Source organism: Scomber japonicus, chromosome 11 (genome assembly GCF_027409825.1).
Source record: "Scomber japonicus isolate fScoJap1 chromosome 11, fScoJap1.pri, whole genome shotgun sequence".
Classification (NCBI taxonomy): Eukaryota; Metazoa; Chordata; class Actinopteri; order Scombriformes; family Scombridae; genus Scomber; species Scomber japonicus.
The window spans coordinates 15038913-15060496 of NC_070588.1; the positions used below are offsets into that span (position 1 = coordinate 15038913).

At 39.7% G+C, this 21584-nt stretch overlaps 2 protein-coding genes across 2 annotated transcripts; one reads left to right on the forward strand and one right to left on the reverse strand.

Moving 5' to 3' along the window:
* Positions 1 to 67: 67 nt before the first annotated feature.
* Positions 68 to 1736, reverse strand: LOC128368155 (zinc finger protein 774). Its single transcript, XM_053328919.1, has 2 exons — positions 1632 to 1736; positions 68 to 1316 (listed from the first exon to the last, which is right to left on the reverse strand). Exon 2 carries the CDS (start codon positions 1274 to 1276, stop codon positions 227 to 229), a length of 1050 nt encoding a protein of 349 aa, XP_053184894.1. The 5' UTR covers positions 1277 to 1316; positions 1632 to 1736; the 3' UTR covers positions 68 to 226.
* A 2050-nt stretch (positions 1737 to 3786) lies between these two features.
* Positions 3787 to 19937, forward strand: LOC128367818 (sacsin-like). Its single transcript, XM_053328469.1, has 7 exons — positions 3787 to 3815; positions 5076 to 5163; positions 5568 to 5679; positions 6347 to 6493; positions 6611 to 8042; positions 8452 to 8540; positions 8628 to 19937. Exons 1-7 carry the CDS (start codon positions 3787 to 3789, stop codon positions 19598 to 19600), a joined length of 12870 nt encoding a protein of 4289 aa, XP_053184444.1. The 3' UTR covers positions 19601 to 19937.
* Positions 19938 to 21584: the final 1647 nt, after the last annotated feature.

The following is a 21584-nucleotide window of genomic DNA, read 5'->3' on the forward strand; positions in this document are numbered from 1 at the left end:
GTTGGCAAACAGAGTCATATGAATATATTTTGGGAGTTGTTTAACCAGAAATTGTTCTCGGTCCCTTTTGAGTTTACTACTGATGGTGGACTTTTAATTTGCTCTGTTGGTGACAAGTGAGACTTTGAGAGCCAGTTGAACTAACATGAGGATGCTGCCTTGCTTCATTTGTTATCAAGTTCTGTGGTAGAACCTAATTTTTGTCTCCTGGATGCGCCCTTGTTGATCAGGGCTCTGTTTTGCTCTTGGCTTTGGCTCTGGAGCGTGTGTTGACCTCAGAGGATAAAGGCTGGGAGGGTGAGGAGGATTCAGGAGAAGGAGGCCTGGAGAGCGGGACAAACATAGGAGGTTTAACCACTTTGTCTTTAACTTGCTTGTTTTTATCCTTTTTCTGCCTTAAGTGTTTATCACAGTGGTTTACAAACGTATCCAGCTTGACAAAGGTCTTGTTGCACACTTTGCAGTGATAAGGCCGCTGTCCCTTGTTGAGGTGTATGTGCAACCTGATGTATGACGATCGTACAAAGGTGCGGCAGCAGACGCCACACTTTAGATCCTCAGAGCTACTTTGTGTGTTCTGGGGATTGTTGAGCGTTGCTGTAGATGCTGGCTTTTCCTGCCCGGAGGACTCCTTGTGAGAGAGCAGAAGTGACAAAGAGCGGAAACCTTCACCACACTGCTCACACTTGTACGGTCGCTCCCCTGTGTGCAGGCGAACATGTGCCAGGAGTCCAGCCTTCTGGGTGAACGACTTGTCACAGAAGGTGCACTTGAAGGGCTTCTCGCCAGTGTGAAGTCGACGGTGAGTCTTCAGATGCGAGGCCCGGCCGAAGGTCTTACCACACTCTGGGCATTTAAACGGCCTGTCCCCGCTGTGGATAGTCTTGTGTGCCACCAGGTGGGAGGACTGATGAAAATACTTTCCACAGATGTTACATCTGAACTTCCTTTCTTTGTTGTGGGAGGCAAGGTGAAGGCTCAGGTGGGCTGAAGAAATGAAGGTTTTGGGGCACAGGGAGCAGCTGTGAGGGTCGAGGCGGATGCGCCGGTGTGGCCGTCGACCGTTGGGGAGGCTGCTGCCCGCCTGGCAGGATGGACACTTGGAAGGGATGTCTGTTTTGTGCACACGTTGCCGTTTAGATGTGGTTGAAGTGTTGGTTGATTCAGGGTCAGAGTCCGGCTCTGGTACAGTGAGACTACATCCACAGTCTGAGCAACGCCCAGTCTGTTGGTCTTTATCACTGGTTTTATCCAGCATGGTGCCATCTACAACCATAGTGGGAGAAGTGGGGCTTTGTGACACATCATAGGGACATCTGAAAGCGAGACACAAGTGTTTGTTATACACGCCTACATACTGGTGTTCCCCAACCCCACCCCGTTTGTTAGCACACAAACATTATTACCATGTGATTAGTCAGCCAGTATGATCTATGTTTGTCAGTTCATCTTTATAATGCCTGCTTGTGCGTCAATGCACGATAACACATCTCATCTGATTATTTGGGTGGAAGAAAAAGCAGGCCACAGTCGACATGCACAACACAGCACATGCTAACATAGCAGCCTTTCAGCAGCACTGGGTCCTTAACAACAAGCTTATTCGATGATGTAAGCAAACTTTTACATACCGTGTTCATTGTTTGACAGTAAATGGGGTTAAACGTGTTATATCTTGCAAGCATCACATCACAACGGGGGCATTGTCGGATCGCATTTCATTTCCTGCGTTTTCCTGCAAGAAGCTGTTTGGTATACTTTTTTTCCTAGGACGGTAAAGTCATGACCCGCCTTGCACTACCTCTGATTTAGAGTAAGGTACTCTGATTGTCGTACCCTGATATTCTTACCGTATTTATAGCCAATCTTACTCCTCATGCCTAAACATGACTGACGAATACAACGTGTACCAGCCAATCAGAGGTAGAGTGGGGCGGGTCACGACTTCGCCATCCTAGGGAGAAAAATGTGGTATCCGTGGTATGGCTAGTAAGAGCCTGCTGGTAGGAGCCTGCAGCAGCATCTAGCGAGCGGCGGATTAACTGTCATCATGAGTGATCATTTCATACTGTCATGACATGAGGCACAATCATTCAAAGTATGTTGAAAATAAACGAAAATGAAATGAGCTCACATTAAACGTGTTTGTGGTAAATATGACAAAGACGTGACGGTCTTGAGGTGCTTTGTTATTTGATGGCAGATCAGTAGTGAAAATGAGATATAAAGTTTCGTTTCATTGAGAAAACCAGAAGAAAACAGTCGTTGGTTGGTATGTGTTGTTAGTGCTGCCTCCTAAAGTTTCGTTTCACTTGAAGCAGGGCTGGATTTCAGAGAGAAATGAAAGACTGAGTTGGAAACGACGTTTGGGGCTGGACACCAGCAGCCTTTATAAACGCTGAGCTGGTGAATCAGGCATCATTAAGTTTCTCTGACATTTATCACAGCAGGACTTCTACACGCAAGACTCACCATGACTGAGGTATTGTGAATTGTGTAATTTATTACCTTGTGAATTTACTTTCTACAGCTGTTAACTATTAGAAATAGATGCAAAAAAAGAACAATTAAGAAAAATAAATGTTGATTTAGTCCTAAAATGTTATTTTTGTATTATTCTTCTGTATTCATTATCTCTGTATAAATTGTATTTATTCTTTTGCACACATATTCCTGAAACTTTTTCTGCAATTAATTAATCTGTCCATTTCCTGGACTGCGGTCACGGCGTGACCGCAGTATTTCCTGGTTAGTGTTTGACATAGCCTAATTCAACCCCTAACTATAAACTCCAGCGATCATTTCCACCAGAGGATGGTCATTTCCTCTTCTCATTGTATTCAAACAATAATAATACAGCTATAATACTTTTATAGAGAAGTAGAGTAGTTGGTTGGGAAACTCAGTAAGGCAGCAACATTGATTCATATCATTTATTTGTGCAAATTCAAGATAAGACTGGACATTTAAGTTAAGAAGTAGGCAGTTTCAGCCTTAGATGGATAGATGAGTACACAGGGTCATACAAGCAGCAATTTCTTCTACAATGCTGTGTGACTCAGCAACATTACCTGAAACAAGAAGCTGTTAGAGGTTTTTGAGGTTTTCTAGTGAGCTCAGTGAGTCAGCATTGTGACAAACGAACCAGTTTTACCTGTTTACAAATCTTAATGATTGAAACACATTAAGATATAATCAGAAGTGTATTATATCAGGTTCTAGTGGAAGAGGTTAACAAATATATTTGTTAAACGAAACGTGCACTGTGCACTCAATTTAGTACCCACTATTTGGGATTTTAGTCAATCAGGCCCAAAGTGTGTATGCACACACACACACACACACACACACACAAACATTAATACCTCCACTGGATGAATAAAAATAAAATGGAAACCCCGCCTTTTATTTACGTGTTGCCAGGTGATTTTGAAAACTTGTTTTTTTTCATTCACCATGCACGCACTTAACTCAGAGTTAACATACCAGACATTAATTGAACTGACTTTTTTATGTTTAGGAAACGTTTTACCAGTAATGTTGGATTATGTACACTGGACTTATTTATGCTGCTTTTATCTGTTTTTGACTGATTTGTGAGTTTAATTATGCACACTTTTACTCTGTTCCCTAACACAAAGTTGACTGAATTTAAATAAAGTGCTCAACCCTTACAGCTTAATGTTAACTTACAATTAAGCAACTGCAGCTAAATAATGTAGTTTGAGTTTGGTGTGCGTTTGTCACAACACTCTTGACTCTCTTGCAGCATCCAACCCAGGAAGGATGAGTTTGAAGACAAAGAAAAAAACTCGGTAAGTTGCATAAGTCATGACTGATGACAGTAAGAGGTTGTTCTGGTATTTTAAAGGGCAATGAGGAAACATGCACATAACTGCCACTGGATGTCATCCCCAACTATGGGCTTGCTTGCACTGCTGTTTTTAACTTTACTGCAACTGCCAGATAGTGACAAATTGCCTAGACTAGTAGTTGTTTTTGACCTCTCTAGGAAATATAAATAGTATGTCACAGATGATGACTGAGGACATCCACATCGACTGATGAATACATGCACAGTTTTGGAACAACTTTTTCTTTTTTCAACTACTGGTGACTTCTTGTAAAATCTTCTTGTGTCACAGGGTTTAAGGATACATGGTGGTATATTACTGAATATGAAAACCCCTGAAGAAAATTTGTTATATGATATTGGGCTATACTGGACTTTGGTATAGTGTTAGTGCAGTGTCTGTTTCTATTCAGATAACCAAATGGACAATGATAATTATCAGGGTTTAATTGAATCATTATCAAAAATGCTTCATATCAATATGCAATGTAGTATATATATGTATAGATAATATAAGTTCATCAGAATCTGTATCTGTTTTATTAGCCAAGAATGGAAGCATACAAAGAATGTTTTGGTGTTTGCTCCAACATGAACAAAAATAATATAATGAATAATATAACATAAAGAGATGAACAAATTAATATTAAAATTAAATTAAAACATACTATTTACAGAATAAAATATTCATAGTTTTGAAATGTGATATAAAACTAAAATTAAATATTGACTGTACAAAGGAAATATGGACTGTCTTACTAAAGAAATCAAGTGTATATGAAGGTGACAAGTAAAAATTAATTGTGACACGCGTAATAAATTATTAAATGATGTAACTGTAGAACTGTTAATATGTAAGACCCTACTACACTAACAGAAATTTACAGTGGGTTAAGACACCCCTGATCTTCTTAAGGCTAAAACAATATCCCATTCATTGGTATTCTTATTAGTTTTCATTAATATGTCATGTTGTTATTATTACGAATATTTGTGTCAAACAAAATCAAGAACACATAACTAACTAAATATAATAATTCCATTATTGATAACTAATTACCTTAACTTCATATTCATACCATGTCATGTTTCATAAGTGGTCATTTGGTGGAGCAAGAAACTTTTTATAATTGTGTCTGAGAGGGCAAAGTCACATGTACAATGCCACAAGTATATGATATGTACGTAAGACCAACTAAGTCTTTCTTGGCCAATTGTTCAGGGCCTCCTTCGGGGCAACAGCGCCGCCCTTCATTGACTACCTGAAAGATATTCTACGTCGATATCCAGATGGTGGACAAATTTTAAAGGTGGGTACGATGATCTTCAGTCAAATACTGTTTATTATAAATACTCTACAAAACCTTTCATATCTTGGTTGATATATGAATCCTGAAAACAGATCATTTTATTTCCTCTTAGAAGTTTCCTCTGTTAATGTGTTTTTGAATTGAATTAATCTTCATTAATTATCTAAATTTGTGCTTTTCTTACTATGACACAATGTATTCATTTAAATATATATCTATGCACTTCTAATAATGTGCAGTTGCCTTAGCTCTCCAGTTTGGCGAAGGACCATCAACCTTTACTGATACACATAAATGGTCAACTATAAACAATATGTGTAGCTCAGATTTGATGCAATGAACACAAGACTCCTTTAGAGTAAGCTTTGGTCTGCAAAAGGTTAAAATGTTTAATTTGTCAACAGGAGCTGATTCAAAATGCAGATGATGCTGGAGCCACAGAAGTGGTTTTCATCCATGATGAAAGAAGCAATGGGACTGAGAGCCTTTGGACTGATGAACTGGGAAAATACCAAGGTATGCATGATGTTCAGAGAATATGGATGTTCCAGGGTTGTTATCAGCACCAGTAATTAAATATACAGTATATTAATAAAATACATGAATAGAGCAAATAGAGGGTGGAAAAGACAGTGACTCCGTTTTAGCCTCCAAACAAGAAGGTCCAGTGCTCAAATGTCTGCTCTGGTCCTGTCTGTTATGTTTTGTGTGAGTTACTTTAGCATAGTTGGCAGAGAGGGTATTTTTCTAATATTTTTCCTCATTGGAGCAAAATATCAATTTTGTGAGGCTATTTAATAAGGCTTTGTTTTCTGGTTACCCAACGAAAACTTGGTTCTCATGATCACTTGATAGCATGGCATATGACTCTGATCTAGAAGATGTTATGTTGCTGGTTCCATTTGACATGAATACTTTATATATACTACAATTATACCTTTACATAATATTTTTTCAGGGACTGATAGTGTATCTGCAGGCAGTTGACAGTAGATTGTGGTCACCAAATTAAAGAAAAGACCCCAACATTACTTTAATATTGCTTAAGGGACATTAAGCAGTGTCTGACTAAAATTAATAACAAAATAAGTGAGAAGGTAGAGAGAAAATTAAAGGGATGACTGACAACACATAAATGCATACTTAACTTCTCTGGTATAAGTACTTTGTTATTTTTGCAAAGGTCCTGCTCTATATGCCTACAACAATGCAGCATTCACTGAAGATGACTGGAAAGGTATTCAGACTTCAGGGAGGAGTGTCAAGCGCAATGACCCAAACAAAGTTGGGAGGTTTGGGATTGGCTTCAACTCTGTTTACCACATAACAGGTAAAGCTATGCATAGGTATCACACATATTCTTAAAGTATCAGTATAATGCTTAGTGTTTGGAGAACATAGAGCCTGTGGTTCAATAATGGGACAAGCACTTTCATTTTATTGACAGATGTGCCAAGTGTCTTCAGCTCAGGGCACCTTGGTGTGATGGATCCCCAGGAGAAAATATTTGGGGAAAGAAAAGGAGGTTTTCAGTGGTCTTTAGAGGATGAAGAAGATCGAGAAAATCTGATGAACATACATGACCAGTTCAAACCCTTTAGAGATATTCTTTCACTTGTAAGTAGACAAGAGTGGTCAAAAGTCATCATGGAGGATCAGCACTTTGATGGGACAATTTTCAGATTCCCCTTGCGCAATCAGGCATCAGACATTTCAGATAATCTATATGACTCTGATAGGGTTGTTCAGCTTTTTGATAGCTTCATTGCAGATGCAGACTTAAGCCTCCTGTTCCTAAAACATGTGACCACTGTGTCCTTGAAACACATTAACATAGATGGCTCTGTTAACACCAGACTTGAAGTGAAATCCTCCGTCCCCACAGATGTGATGATGAAATCAGAAGACAATTCAATCACAGAGGGTTCGACAAGATTCAAACTAATAACCCTCAACTCAGAGGACCACAAGGAAACAAAGTGGCTTGTGACATCATGCACCATGAAAGAGGGAAACTTAGAAAAAATAGATTCACTTGCAAAAAAGTTGAGCTTTTTCCCTCAAGTTGACTTGGCATTCCCTTGTAGTGAGAAGAGAGACTGTAGTGAGAGTAGACTGAGCTGCTTTCTCCCACTCCCTAACAATGAATCCAACAAGACAGGGCTCCCAGTTTATGTCAATGCGTGCTTTGGCCTCACAGACAACAGAAGACACATCAAGTGGCAAGAGGAAGACCAGAAACATGATGAACATGCTGTGTGGAATGAACTGCTGATGAAGGAAGTGCTCCCACAGGCTTACCTCATGATCATTCAAGATGCTATCAAACTTGCCCAACAGGGTATTGTCCAAGTCTCTTCCGTGTATGATCTGTGGCCAGATATCGCTGAGATACAGCACAAAGACAAATGGCATGTCATTGCTCTAGATGTTCTTCATCACTTATTTAGAGAAAATGTTGCTGTCCTCTCTCTTGCCAAAGATGAAAGAAAGTTTATCTCTCCATCTGAAGCTGTGTTTCCCTGTAATAGTCCACCAAGCCCTGACATACTGGCCACCATTAAAAGGACTCTGGTTTCCTGTGGAGAAAATCTTGTCACTGTACCAAGTCGTGTCGCAAGAGCAATAAATGAGACCTATCCACACAGTGACACCCTAAGACATGTGACTCCAGCTTTCCTCAAGGGTGTTCTCCACAGGATTGACTTGCATAACATATCTAAAGAAGACAAACTCTACCTTCTGGAGTATGCTTTGAGTGATAGAAAATACAGAGAACTCCAGGGTCTTCAGCTGCTTCCACTCAGTGATGGCTCTTTCAGATCTTTCACAAACAGAGAGGAGGACACCACTTTAATTGACAGCAATGAATTTCCAAGGTAGGGTTTAAATGTTGTCTTCACACTCTAGATATAAAAACTATTACCACATAAACCATGTGGTTTATGCTCCATTAGTCCTATACAAACTATAAACAACTTCTTCATAAATAAATGATGAGTGGATGCATAATGACATTAATATTTTGTACTGATGTTAATTTTGTAGCTGTGATAACTAAAATCTCCATTAATGAAAGATACCTATTAATAAACAAACTAATGTTTGGTCATTATGGACATAAGCATTGCTATCATAAATTGGCTTTGCAACTTCAACTATGCAGAAAAAAATGTTGTAGTTGACAAAACATACAAACACACAGATGCCACAGACATGGCTTGTGTTTTTTCTTTGCTAGTTTGTTTGTTTTTACATGAACAATGAACAAATGTATCCTCTGTGCAGAGCGTTGCTGCCATGTTGCAAACACCTCTTCATCCCAGATGATCTCAGTCCAGCCTGCCGTACCCACCTAAAACAACTAGCTAGAGAAAGTAAGAACAACATTTGAGAAAAAGCTGTTTTAAAAGTTACTTGTAATATGCATGTTTACACTAAATACATATATTCATATTTTACAGAATTATTCAAGGTAATCAACATTGATGCCGACCACGTGAAAGAATACACAAGGAGGTATTTGCCAGATGACTGGAAGCCAACGAGGACAGGGCTTGTTAAGTGGGACATCAGCAACAGTCAACATCCACCTTTAGACTGGCTACAAGAATACTGGAAATTTCTCAACACTCACTTCAAAGAGTTAAGTGGTTTCACTGGAATGCCATTAATACCAGTCAGCCCCCCATCTCTCAGTCAGCCTGTATTACTAGCAAGAGTACAACAGAAAACAACCCTAATTTTTCAGAAAAGTAAGCAGAGTAGCTTGCCAGAACAAATAGTTCAGTTGGTAAACAAAGTTGATGGTACTGTGGTGAGAGGAAATGATTGGCTCAAACATGAAGACCTAGACTCTTATGTGCTGAGCCCATCTCCAAGGAGTGTCATGAAAATCCTGATGAATTTAGATTCTCAGCATCTCATCAGAGAACTCCAGACTGCTTCTGACAGACAACGAGAAGAACTAAAAGAATTTCTCTCGCGTCTGGAGTCTCTCTCAGGCAGTGAGAAGGATTTACTCTCAAGGGTGCCTCTGTTCCAAACCATGAAAGGACAGTATGTTGCAGCTCAGTCCAAACAGGCTGTGCTTTTAGGTTCTGGTCTAACAGTACCAAAAGAGCTCCCCATGCCTGATTCAGTTGTGCAGTGTGCTACTGAGGCTGATCGCAAACTATTAAAACTGCTCAAAGTTAATCTCTTGGATACAGTTCAAGCAGCTAATCTCCTCATTGACAGTGTTGAGAAGGGGACTTGCAGTAAAGAGGACACTGAGAAAATAATGACTTGGATTTTACAGCATGGTCAAATAATTTTCTCTCAAAATCAGACCTTGAAACATAGATGTAAGAACTTGAAGTTCATTGAAGTGAATGGAGAGCTGAAAACGACCTCAAGTTTTTTGGATCCAAGAATTCAAGCTTTCAAAGTCATTTTTGAGCCATATCTCTTTGCCCCACCTTTATATGCCAAAACACCGCAGATGCTTGAAAGTCTGACAGATCTCGGGTTGCTAAATAAAGAAGTAGACTTGTCACCGGGGCACTTGTTGCATGCTGCCACACAGATTGACAAACTCCATGTTGACTCTCAAACTGAGGCTCTCAAAAGAGCTCAAGTACTCTTGAAAATGTTGGATGCGAATGATCTGCTGTCAAAGTTTTCTCATGAAGAGCTCAATCGCCTCAAAATGTTAAAATGGGTCCCTTGTGCTAAACCTGGCAATGACAAATCACAGAGTTGTTTCTTCTGCCCACATGAAATAAGACACACTATGTATGACAACATTGTTGAGCATGTAATGCCTTTAATGGGAAAGCTGAGTGACAGAGTTAGCAACAAACTTGGTCTCAAATGCCTACCTCCACCTGCAAAAGTGATTGAGAATTTATCAATCTTGATATCAAAAACAGACGAAATGGCTGATCCTGACACAAATTGGGATTTCAAAAGGAAGCTGAACAGCATTTACAAACACATGCAAGATCACCTCTATGCATTTTCTACAGTTATTAGCAAAGAAGCACGTTGGCTGTGGAGCCACAACCAGTTTGTTGCACCACAGGATCTTGTTCTAGACTATCCACGTAATTTAGATCTGAGCTCTTACATTGGGAAGGTGCCAAAAGAATTTCTGCTTTACAAGAACTTGCTTTGTGAGTTTGGTTTGAGAAAATCACTTTCAGATCAAGAAATTGTTGACATTCTTTATTTCATCAAGAAATCCATTGAAGAAAGGAAACAGCAATTGGCAACTTCCTCTGAGATAAAAGTCTCAATAGAAATTCTTAACTGGCTGTGGAGAGAGAAGAAGACAGTGCAAGATGACATCCCAGTGCCAGTCATTACAAAGGGTGGCCAATTTACTCTCAAACCACACTCAACAACAGTCTTCTGTGATGTAAGCAAAAAAAGTTTGGAAGAGCTTCAGTATAGCCAGGAGGAAATCCATGTCATGCATGAGGAAATACCAAAAGCATTAGCTGATTGGCTCAACATCCAACTTCTCAGTACCCACATCCTCGATCCAGAGTTAGTGGGAATTGAACAATGTGGACAATCTGAACCAATAACAATGAGAATCAAAAACATTCTTAAAGAGTATGATGAAGACAGTGACATCTTCAAAGAGCTCATTCAAAATGCAGAGGATGCTGGGGCAGAGGCCTGTAAATTCTTGATGGATTTCAGAGTGCACAAAGACGCCCCTGAAAGTCTCATTGACCCTGATATGGCACTTTGTCAGGGACCTTGTCTTTGGGCATTTAATAATGAGCAGTTTACAGCTGAGGATTGGAAAAATATTGTCAGAGTTGGCTCTGCCTCAAAGGAAAACAAGCTGGAAAAAATTGGAAAGTTTGGACTTGGATTCAATACTGTGTATCATGTGACAGATGTCCCTTCCATCCTCAGTGGAAACAGTCTTCTCATACTGGATCCAAATGTAACTCACCTTAAGAAGCACATCAAACACGAAACTAATCCTGGGATCAAGCTGGACCTCTCTCTACAGCGACATTTTCGTTATTTCCCAGGTCAATTTGGACCATATGAACGCATTTTTGATTGCAATTTCAGCAAACAAGGCCCACCGGCACCATATCAAGGCACTCTGATCAAACTACCTTTCCGAACTGAAGAAGAGGCGTTCAAGTCAGAGATTAGCAAAAAGGTCTATCACAATGACAACATCATCAGTTTTCAACAGCATTTGACTAACAACTCACAAACTCACCTGCTTTTTCTGAAGAATGTCAATACATTATCTCTACAAAAGATCTCAAACAATGCCTCAACACCACCGAGAGATGAAGAAATGAAGACAATCTTCACTGTCTCCAAAACCACTGTGAGCACAATGAAAATTCCTGATGAAGTTGGTTTGTCAAAGCAGAATCAAGCCAAAACAACATTGATGAAACATGATGTAAAATGCAAAGAGGTAATTGACTGCAGCACAGTCAACATTGTCCAAATAACCAGTCAGCAGTCTGGTGTAACTCAGGTTCAGTCCTGGCTTCTGTACAACTGCTTTGGGACACACCAGTCTTTAAAAATGACCCTTGAGAAAAACAAGCAAGCAAAGTTCTCCTTGCCAATCGGGGGTGTTGCTGTGCCTTTGCAAAATGATCCAGAGACTGGGAAATTGGCTGCATTACACTCTGAACTTGTTGGACAAGCATTTTGTTTCCTTCCTCTTTCCATTTCCACTGGTCTCCCAATCAATGTAAATGGAACATTTGCTGTGACGAGCAACCGAAAAGGTCTGTGGGAGAGTGGAGTGAAACAAGAGTGGAACAAATCTCTTCTTCAGGATCCTGTAGTGACAGCATATATTACTGCACTCTTAGCACTTAAGAAAATGTCTGAAAATGACCAACTGGACAATTACTGTTACCACACATTTTGGCCTAATAGGGAGAAAGTGAGTGAAACTTTCAAACCTTTGGTTGATGAATTTTACTCCATTGTTGCCCAACAAACTGCTGCTCCAGAACTCTTCAGCGAAGGCAAACACTGGTGCTCAATGAACAATGCCATATTTTTGCATGAGGACATTGAGGAGGATGAAGACATTTGTACGCTTGCAATGCAGATCTCCCAAAAACATGCAAAAGCACCAAACCATGTTGTTCCTCTTCCACTATGGCTGAGAAATAGCTTCAAACAAGCTGGCCTTGAAAAGGTTTTAGACAACAGAACATGGAACTGGGAGAAGTTTTATCAAGAAGCAGTGTTTAACAACCTTGCTACCATGGACCCTAAGAGTAGAGATACTCTTGTGCTTCATGCTATTGACCTTAATATAAAAAAAATTGACAATCTATTGGTCAACCATCCATGCATTCCCACAACAGGCGGACAGCTCCAGTATATCAGGAATCTTGTGAATCCCTCAGGAAAAGTGGCCTGTCTTTTTGAACGAGCAGAAGGACGATTGCTTGGAGGTACTAAAAATGACTTTTGTTCCCCCAAAAGGATTCAACGCTTACTGGCACTTGGAATGGCAGATGATGATCTCCCATTGGAGGACATAACCGAGAAAGCAGGCACAATTACCAAAACCTGGAGCACTGACAAAAAGAAAGCATATGGGCATCTGAAATGCCTTCTTGAACTCATGAAGGATCACATGTACAACAAAGAGTCCCACCACTGGGAAACACTGAGGATAACAGAATTTCTGCCAGCATTTTACCCTGGTGATACCAAAATGGAAGGACAGGTAATACTTAGAAGGCCCACTGATGTTTTTAGTGACAAATGCTCCCTACTTGTTAACATGATACAACCTGTCCTGGATCACTGCACTCTGAAAATACACAACACAGATACACTCCTACAACTTTTGGGGGTTCGCGACCATCCAGAGCCTGAGATGGTGCTTCAGCAGCTGAAAGAAGCACATATGCAATCTCAATCCACTGACAAATCCATGCTTCACAAAATAGCCTTTGAATGCTACAAGTTTCTGGATCAATGGCTCTGTGCTTCTGGAAATTCCACTTACATTTCACAGAGCGCAAATTCCTTCCCATTCATTCTTGTTGGCAATGCATTTGTAAATGTGAACTGTGTAGCTGAAAAAGAGCAATTTGAAGCAAAACCGTATCTCCATGTTCTGCCGCCTGCCTTCACTGGTTTCAGGAATCTCTGGGAAAGTGTAGGCATTGAAAAGAAATTTACACTCACTCAGTATCTAACTGTGCTCCAGGAGTTGCACACTCAACATGGAAACCAGCCCCTGCCAAAGAGCGATCTTGATATTTGCCTCACAGTATTAAGCAGAGGCATATATAATGCAGAAGAGGAAACTAGTAACTGCCTCATACCCAATGAACATGGTGTTTTACAACCTGCAAGTGAGCTCTTTTTTAATGACAGCCCATGGATCCCAATCAGTTCTGGCGTCACATTATGCCACGAGAATATCCCACGTGTTATGGCTCTCCATTTTGGAATCAAAACAACCAAGCATCATGCTCTGCAAAATCATGCGGTTGAGAACATCTCACCATTTGCCTTTCACTTTGAACAGCAGGAGAAACTACCTGTTCGAATTAAGAACATAATTTCAGCCTATCCTTCAAAGAAAGATATCCTTAAAGAGCTTATCCAAAATGCAGATGATGCAGAAGCAACAGAAATTCACTTTGTTTGGGACAAACGACAGCATGGCAATGAAAAAACGTTTGGGGAGAAATGGAACAATTTGCAGGGTCCAGCACTGTGTGTGTTCAACAACAAAGTCTTCTCTGATGCCGACCTGATTGGCATTCAACAGTTGGGAGAAGGAGGAAAGCACAATTCTCGAGGGAAGATAGGAAAGTACGGAGTAGGATTCAACTCTGTTTACCATCTGACTGACTGCCCCTCAATCCTGACTGGAGATGAATTACTCTGCATTTCAGATCCCAATCAAAATTACATTGAGTGTCATTCAGGCAAATCATCCGCTGGAATTGGTTATAAACTGGATGGAACTTTCAAGGAGATGTATATGGATGTCTACAGATCCTTTCTTCCAGACCAATTTCCCCTTGAAGATGGCACCATGTTCAGATTACCTCTAAGGTTGGATACCATGGCAGACAACTCTAAAATATCCCAACAGGGAGTCACTGAGTGTGACATGAAAGAACTGTGCTCTGCCCTTGCTGAAGATCCTGAAGGACTAATTCTGTTTCTGAGAAACATCTGCAAAATTCAAGTCCATGAAATCAATGAACACTCAGGGACACCTAAAAGCATCTTCTTGGTTGAAAAGACTCAACCAGAGAAAAGCAGAGAAGAAAAAGATGCTTTTGTCAAGCTTTTACAAAATGCTTTACAATCTGACAAACAGATAGACCCATGCAAGGCTATTTATGGAACCATAATTTCCTCCTCAGATAAAAGACAAAGTAAATGGATCATTGCGGAGCAGTTTGGCACATTCAAAAACAGTGGTGGGAGAGATGTAAAACTTTCAGACAAACTTCCCCAAGCTGCAGTAGCAGTGTGTGTTAAGTCAAATATCAGTACGACTTTAAATCGAGCAGTATCCAGCCCTGCTGGAATAGAACTATCCAGCCCTATTCATTTTGATGGAGTAGCCTTTTGTTCACTTCCGCTGCCTGGAAAAACTGGACTGCCAGTGCACATCAATGGAAACTTTGAGGTAGACTCTGCCAGGAGAAGCCTTTGGAAAGAAGATGGCCAAAGTTTGAAATGTAACTGGAATGAATTTTTGAAAAAGAACATCATAGCACCACTGTATGCAGATCTCCTTGATTACATCAGCCGAAGCATTGCAGTAAAGAAAGTCTCTCCTGCACGTATTGAGTCATTTCTCAGTACCTCATACCTCTGTTTTTGGCCAACTGTGTCCAAAGTTGTTGGTCAGGAGTGGCATGAAATGATACATGAAGTATACAGATCAATCAATGAACGATGCCTTAATGTGATTCCAGTGTTGAAGAGCTCAATACATGTAACTGCAGAACGAGCATTTAAAGAGTACGCTTTTGACTGGTGTAATGTCAGTGAAACTAAATCAACAAAGGCACCTTACCTACAATATTCATCAGGTGGACAGATTAATTCCATTTTGGAAGACCTTGGAATGAAACTGGTTCCATTTTCCATGATGATGCAAAAGATATGGACTGGTTTCAAAACTGCTGGCATTAAAGTGAAAGATGTCAGTCCTTCAACTGTGCAGACTTTTCTGAGAGCAAAACCCCTGAATGACCCAACACAAACGGATGAGGATTTACCCCTGCCTATAAGTGCCACTCTGATTAGAGATAAAAAACTATGCTCAAAGCTCTTGAATTTCTGCTTAAAAGGTCTCGACTTGAAAAAGGTAACCAAGGAACACTTCAGTTTACTTGATGGACTTCCACTTCTTCTCACAAGAGATAACATTTTGAGAGTATTTAACTCCAAATCTCCAAAGCATATAACAAGATACGACAGTCTGTTCATTGGCTACGAGGACCAATTTGCAGATTATGAGACCAACAAAGACCAGATTGATGTTCTACAAACTCTCAAACTTGTCAACAGTTTGACACTTCCCACTGCAGCCAATTATTTAAAACCATATATTCAGGGTCTTCTCCAAAACTGTGAAGTGGATCCGCACACTGGTCTTCATGTCCCAAACGAGGCAATGTCAAAGTGGCTGAAATCACTTTGGATGTTCTTAACAAGTCAAATCAAACCTGAAACATCTACTGATGATGAACAAAGTCTGACATTAAGCGCTGTGAGGCAGCTCTTCAATGACTGCTGCATTTTACCTGTTGTGTGTCCAAGGTTAAACAACATGCACTTCCTGCAAACAATGAAAGACATGCCAAGTGTTATTCAGGTCGCCTCAGAAAGGGACATATCAGGCATCCTGTTTAAACTTGGTTTTATGAAGCTTGACAGTTCATTTTTCATTGACATGAACCGACAGACACGTTCACTTCTACAACCCGAACTTATGGATGTGAATGATGAAAGTTCTGTGTTGGACCAAGTTTTCAATATTAACCACTCAGAGTTTTCCAAGCTTACCACTGATGAGATGAGAGTGCTTCAGAGCTTCCTGCAGTCTGGAGTATTAAAAACCAAAGACATTCAAGGGTATCAAAGGAAGCTCAAATCTTTGCCATTATTTGAAACAATACATGGTACACGAGTGAGGATTGATGGACCAAAAGGGGTATTTATCCTCAACATCAGTGCATATTCAATGACTAGCTTTCCAGATTTGTTCACCCTGCCTGACAGCAACAACATTTTCCTCAAAAACAATCATGTGAACTGCAGTGTATCAGAAGCACTGAAAATCCAAACCCTGACTGACCTGGAGTATTTCATGGAGTTCATTCTTCCTGTTGCACACAATCTCTCAGAGAGACAGACACTTCATTGTTTCAAAATGTTATTATCACTACAACTAAATGTCAAATATGCTAACCATAAGGACAAAATCATCTCCTCAATGAAGACAGTGAAATTGATCCGCAGTTCTCACGGCAGATTGGAGATGGCATCATACTATTATGATGAGAGTGTTGCTTTGTACAAGGCCATGTTGCCACAAGAAAGATTTTTGCCCAAGACATTTTGGACTGAGGTGTGTGAAGAAAATGCAGTGAAAACAATCCAAACAAAAGAGTTACTCAAAGAACTTGGAATGAAGCATTTTGTGTCAAAAGATGAAATAATACATTTTGCTCAACAGTTGGAAGTAGAAGCAAAAGGAAACAGTCCACTTGAAGAGTTGAAACGTAAATCATCAGTAGTTTTAAAAGCAGCCTTGACTATGGCAAGTAACGACAAAAACAAAGAGGAAAGGTTCCTGGAGAACATAGCCGACATCAAGTTCATTTTTCCTGTGAAAATTGAAAATGAACTCTGCAACTATCACCAACCATTCGCCACCGAGAGGACTGCTGTTAAAATCAGAGGATCTTTGATGGAAAGCGATCGTAAGCATCAAGAGTTGATTTGGTCTTCAATGGCAATTATTCATCTACCAGTTTATAAGTCAGAGAAACTTCTGAAAAAAATGACAAATGCAGGAGCTTTTGAACAACCACCTCCAGAGTGTGTTACCAGAAATATAAGCAACATCTGTGAGTCACCTTGTCATACTGAGGACTTGATCAAAACCCGTGCAAATGTGTTTCGAAGTTCTTATGCCTACTTGCAAGCAAATGGGTTTGATATCCAACAACTGAAAGGTCTCCCAGTTGTGCTGGTTGAAAGAGATACAAAACTTGTGAAGGCTGATAATACATCTCTTTCACTGCCCTGTGACCTTGAGTTCAGACCATATTTGTACGGAATTCCTCCAATGGATGTCATGTTTGCAGAGTTCTTCAAGAAAATTGGTGTAACGGTGGTACCTACTGCTGAGCAGTACTGTAATGTTCTGGCAGCAGTTTATGCTGATTCCTCTGCTAAACCACAATTAAACCCAAACCAATGGAAAACTGTCAAACAAGCTGTTAAGCAGTTGTTTGAGTTAATTAAAATTCATGGAAGTCAGGCCCTAGTCGATATAAAAGCTCTCTATCTTCCTGCAGTAAATGGTAAATTATACCCATCACACACACTGTACTACAATGACACAGCATTTGAGACTAAAAGGATAGAAAAAGCGCTGGCAAATGAGTTCCTGTTGCTTCAGAAACTCAGTGAATGTTATTTGGGCACAGACATTTATGCGCATCATCGATTGCTGCAACTGCTGCCTCCAAAATTTCAGCCTAAAATGCTGTCTAACTTCACTGAGGAGAAAGTCGTGGAATTACACATGCAGCTTTGTGAGCTCGGAAGTAGCTGTGAATTTAGAGGATGGTTTGACCAACATCTGTCCTCAGTAGCATTTCGTCATGGACTAGTCTGTCTTATTAGAGAGCATTCGAAGGGGAAAATAACACAAGAAGATGCCATTGAAATGTGTGAGAAGACTTTTGGTAGTATTCAGATTGTCTGCTGCAAAAGCTTGGAAACAGAGCTTTGGCTGGACAAACAGCCATTAAATGACACTGCAGCTGAAATTGATGTTTACGTCAAACAAGGACAAACAGATTGCATCTTTTACTTAAAACACAATGAGAGCATGGCTTTTAAGGTGTTAAATAAAGTTGTTATGTTATTGACAAGGGAGATCAACGCTCTTTTAGACAACAGAATTGCAACAGAACACCTTCCAGTCCTTGGACAACTTCTCACATGTGACAATCTGCAAGATGCTCAGACAGTTCTAACTGAGAATGGGATCCATGACAGTGCTGAAACGGATGGCTTGCTGGTCAATTCACATGCCCCTGGGACAGATATCCCAAAGGAATGGCATGATTCCTTGGACATGAACATCCTCAATAACTTTGAAGGGGGGGAATATGTTGGCTACATGACTAACAACAAGTACATTTATGCAGTTATTGTTGAGGAACTGTCTGGGCATTCTGGACAATATTCACGGAGATACAAAATACTAATTGGAGAAGATGAGACAATTGAAGTCAGTTGTCTGGATCTATATCAGTTTAAATGCGAAACGAAGCCTGAACCTGATAGGGGGACTTGCACTTCTGCTGAAGCTTCTTGCATGGAGCTAGTGTTAGTATCAGGAGCTGTGCCATCTTCTTCCCAACCATCATCTGCAAGGTCCTTACCGGTATCTTTTGAAGAGGCTAAAAGGGAAATTGATAAATGTTTGGCTGAGATCTGGACTCTCTCTGAGGAGGAGAAGCATAAAGCCATCAGACGACTCTATCTAAGATGGCATCCTGACAAAAACCCTGACTGCCCATTGCTTGCCACTGAGGCATTCAAATATCTGCAGAATCGAATTGATGAGCTCAGTAAAGGCAAAAGCAAAGGCAAAACTGCTGGGTCCTATTCAGGGGCAAATTCAAATTTCAGAGACTTCTACCAGCAATGGAATCAGGAGGCCGGGTATCACAGAAGTAGCCGAGAGCGATTCTTCAGAGGCAGCCGTTCCTACAACTTTTGGACTCATAATAGCAATATCCCGAGGCCAAACAGAGAGGAGGCCCAGCGCTGGTGTCGACAGGCTCGCTGTGATCTAAATGCAGCTTACAATGACATCGGTGAGGGGAGCACAGAGTGGTGTCTGTTCAAAGTCCATCAAGTTGTGGAAAAGTCTCTCAAAGCCGCACAGTATAAAAGACATGGTAACCCCAGCAGCAGCTCCATCTCAGTTATTGCTCAAGAAGTTTCCCTCTACAACCCTCAACTGAAAGATCTCCCTCAAATTGTGCAAAATCTGAGGATGCTGGGAGTGGACCCCAAAAAGACTCAATACCCCAACTGTCATCCATTCCCCCACATTCCAAATGGACAGTTCAAAGCAGAAAATGAGAGGCAAGCTGTAGAGAAGGCAGATGAGCTTCTCAGTAAAGTAGAAGCATATGTCAATTAGGGATTCAAGACAAACACAAGTCATCTAAGCAACTTAGCATTTCTATACCTGTTAAACATGTTAGCAATTATGCATCTGTGATATTTAATCATTGTTATTAACAAAGCTACTTTATCATTGTTTAACAAGACGAGACAAGTTTTGGAAATTCTGACTTGTTTCTGAGACCCAGATGTATGACTTTGTAATGTAAATACAAATATCAAAGAAGTGTTTGCAATGTTGTAAGTCTGTATAACTAATTATTGAGTGCCCATCTTCTCACAACTTTGTTATGAAAATGCAAATATTTAAAAAAAATTGCAATGTTTTAAGCAAATATATAACTAATTACTGAGGGCCCATCTTCTTACTGTATATCCATATTATGAAAATGCAAATATCATTTTTATTTTTGCAGTGTTTTGGGCAAGTATAACTAATTGCCATCTTATTACTGTACAACTTTGTTACGAAAATGCAAATATCAAATGTCTTTTTGCAACGTTTTAAGCACGTATAACTAATTACTGAGGGCCAATCTTCTTACTGTATATACCTTTTTTTTAATTAAAATGCAAATACAACATTTTTTTTTACTTTTAAGCAGGTATAACTAAATACTCAAGGCCAATCTATTTACTGTATAACTTTGTTATGAAAATACAAATATAAGAATTTTTTGCAATGTTTTTATGGTTTTAGATACTTACAGTAACATTCATATCTACTATACATTACTACTGTATACATTTTTACATTTAATTACTTTTATACCAACCATCTGGGAATCAACATAACCAATGTATGACTTTGTTATGAAGATGTAAAAGAAGTTTGTGGAACTTTGTCACATTACTTAATTTTTTGTTAGTTTGTTGTTTGTTTCTTACCTTTTGTGTGTGGGGGATCAATAAAACGCAAAACTGCAATTCTGGTTTACATCATTTAGTTAGTTTGGAAGTATTATGTTCTTTGTTCTTTTCTCAATGATAAGACCATGGACACAACATAAGTGTGTATTAATAATAATAATTATGCTATATTGTAGATCAACATACAGAGGCTTCGGATGGTTAATGTTTGCCAAAACAAGAAAAATAAAGCATTAGTTTAATGAGTACAGTGTTAATAAAATAATTCCATTATTGATGATAATCTAATAAAAAAAATAACTAATGCTCTAATACTTTTAGGGCCCCTGTCAGCCACGGGCTCTTAGAATCTTCCTAACTTTTCACCCTGTTAAGATGCCCCTGTCCACCAATATGACTGTGTGTGAGTAACATGTTCAGAGCTGACAGCTTGTCAGTGGTCGTTGAACATGTTCAATACTGAATAAGTAACTGTAAAGAATTTCACTGTAAAATAACAGTAACACTGGCAACATAGAAGCCGGTATACTATTAAAAGAAGTATTTAATAATGTTCATACAATGTACTCCCCTTACACCTCACCTCTGAATGTGAATAAAAACAGCAAATAAAAATTTGAGGGCTGCTTAGTGTAATTTATGTCTAAACCAAAAAAAGCCTTGAAACAATTATCCACCTCCAGCAAAGGTCTGTTTCGGTAACATAGCCAGCAAATATGGTGAAGGCATAAAAATCCCCAAGGCACAAGATATACAGGAACAGTTGACGGGTGGCTGCACTTTGTAGATACTCCACCATGTTGGCCCCACCTGTTAAATACACATCAGTCAGTTAATGTTGTAATATAATTGATATTGAGGTTGTTTATGTTATTGACCACATTGTGCTTATTTAGTAGTAGGATCTAATAAAAAAAAGAATTGTCAAAAAACCATCCACTGCAAACATGACCAATGCAAATATGCCAAGTCAATTTTGTATTCAAATGCAAATGCTTGTTCTCCGAACAAGATGTGCAGAGGAGTAGTGAAGTGCAGCTCTGTCCTACTGCAGAAACAGCAGAGGTCACATCCATCTAAAGTACATAAGTCATCATCACAGTGGATCCTGGTGGCTCACAGTGGATCCT

Coding starts and splice junctions, on each gene's coding strand:
- LOC128368155 (XM_053328919.1), bottom strand. CDS start 1,276: ATGGTTGTAGATGGCACCATGCTGGATAAAACCAGTGATAAAGACCAA.
- LOC128367818 (XM_053328469.1), top strand. CDS start 3,787: ATGAGTTTGAAGACAAAGAAAAAAACTCG. Junction 5,164..5,567: donor ATGGTGGACAAATTTTAAAG/GTGGGTACGATG, acceptor ATTTGTCAACAG/GAGCTGATTCAAAATGCAGA. Junction 8,541..8,627: donor AAAACAACTAGCTAGAGAAA/GTAAGAACAACA, acceptor CATATTTTACAG/AATTATTCAAGGTAATCAAC.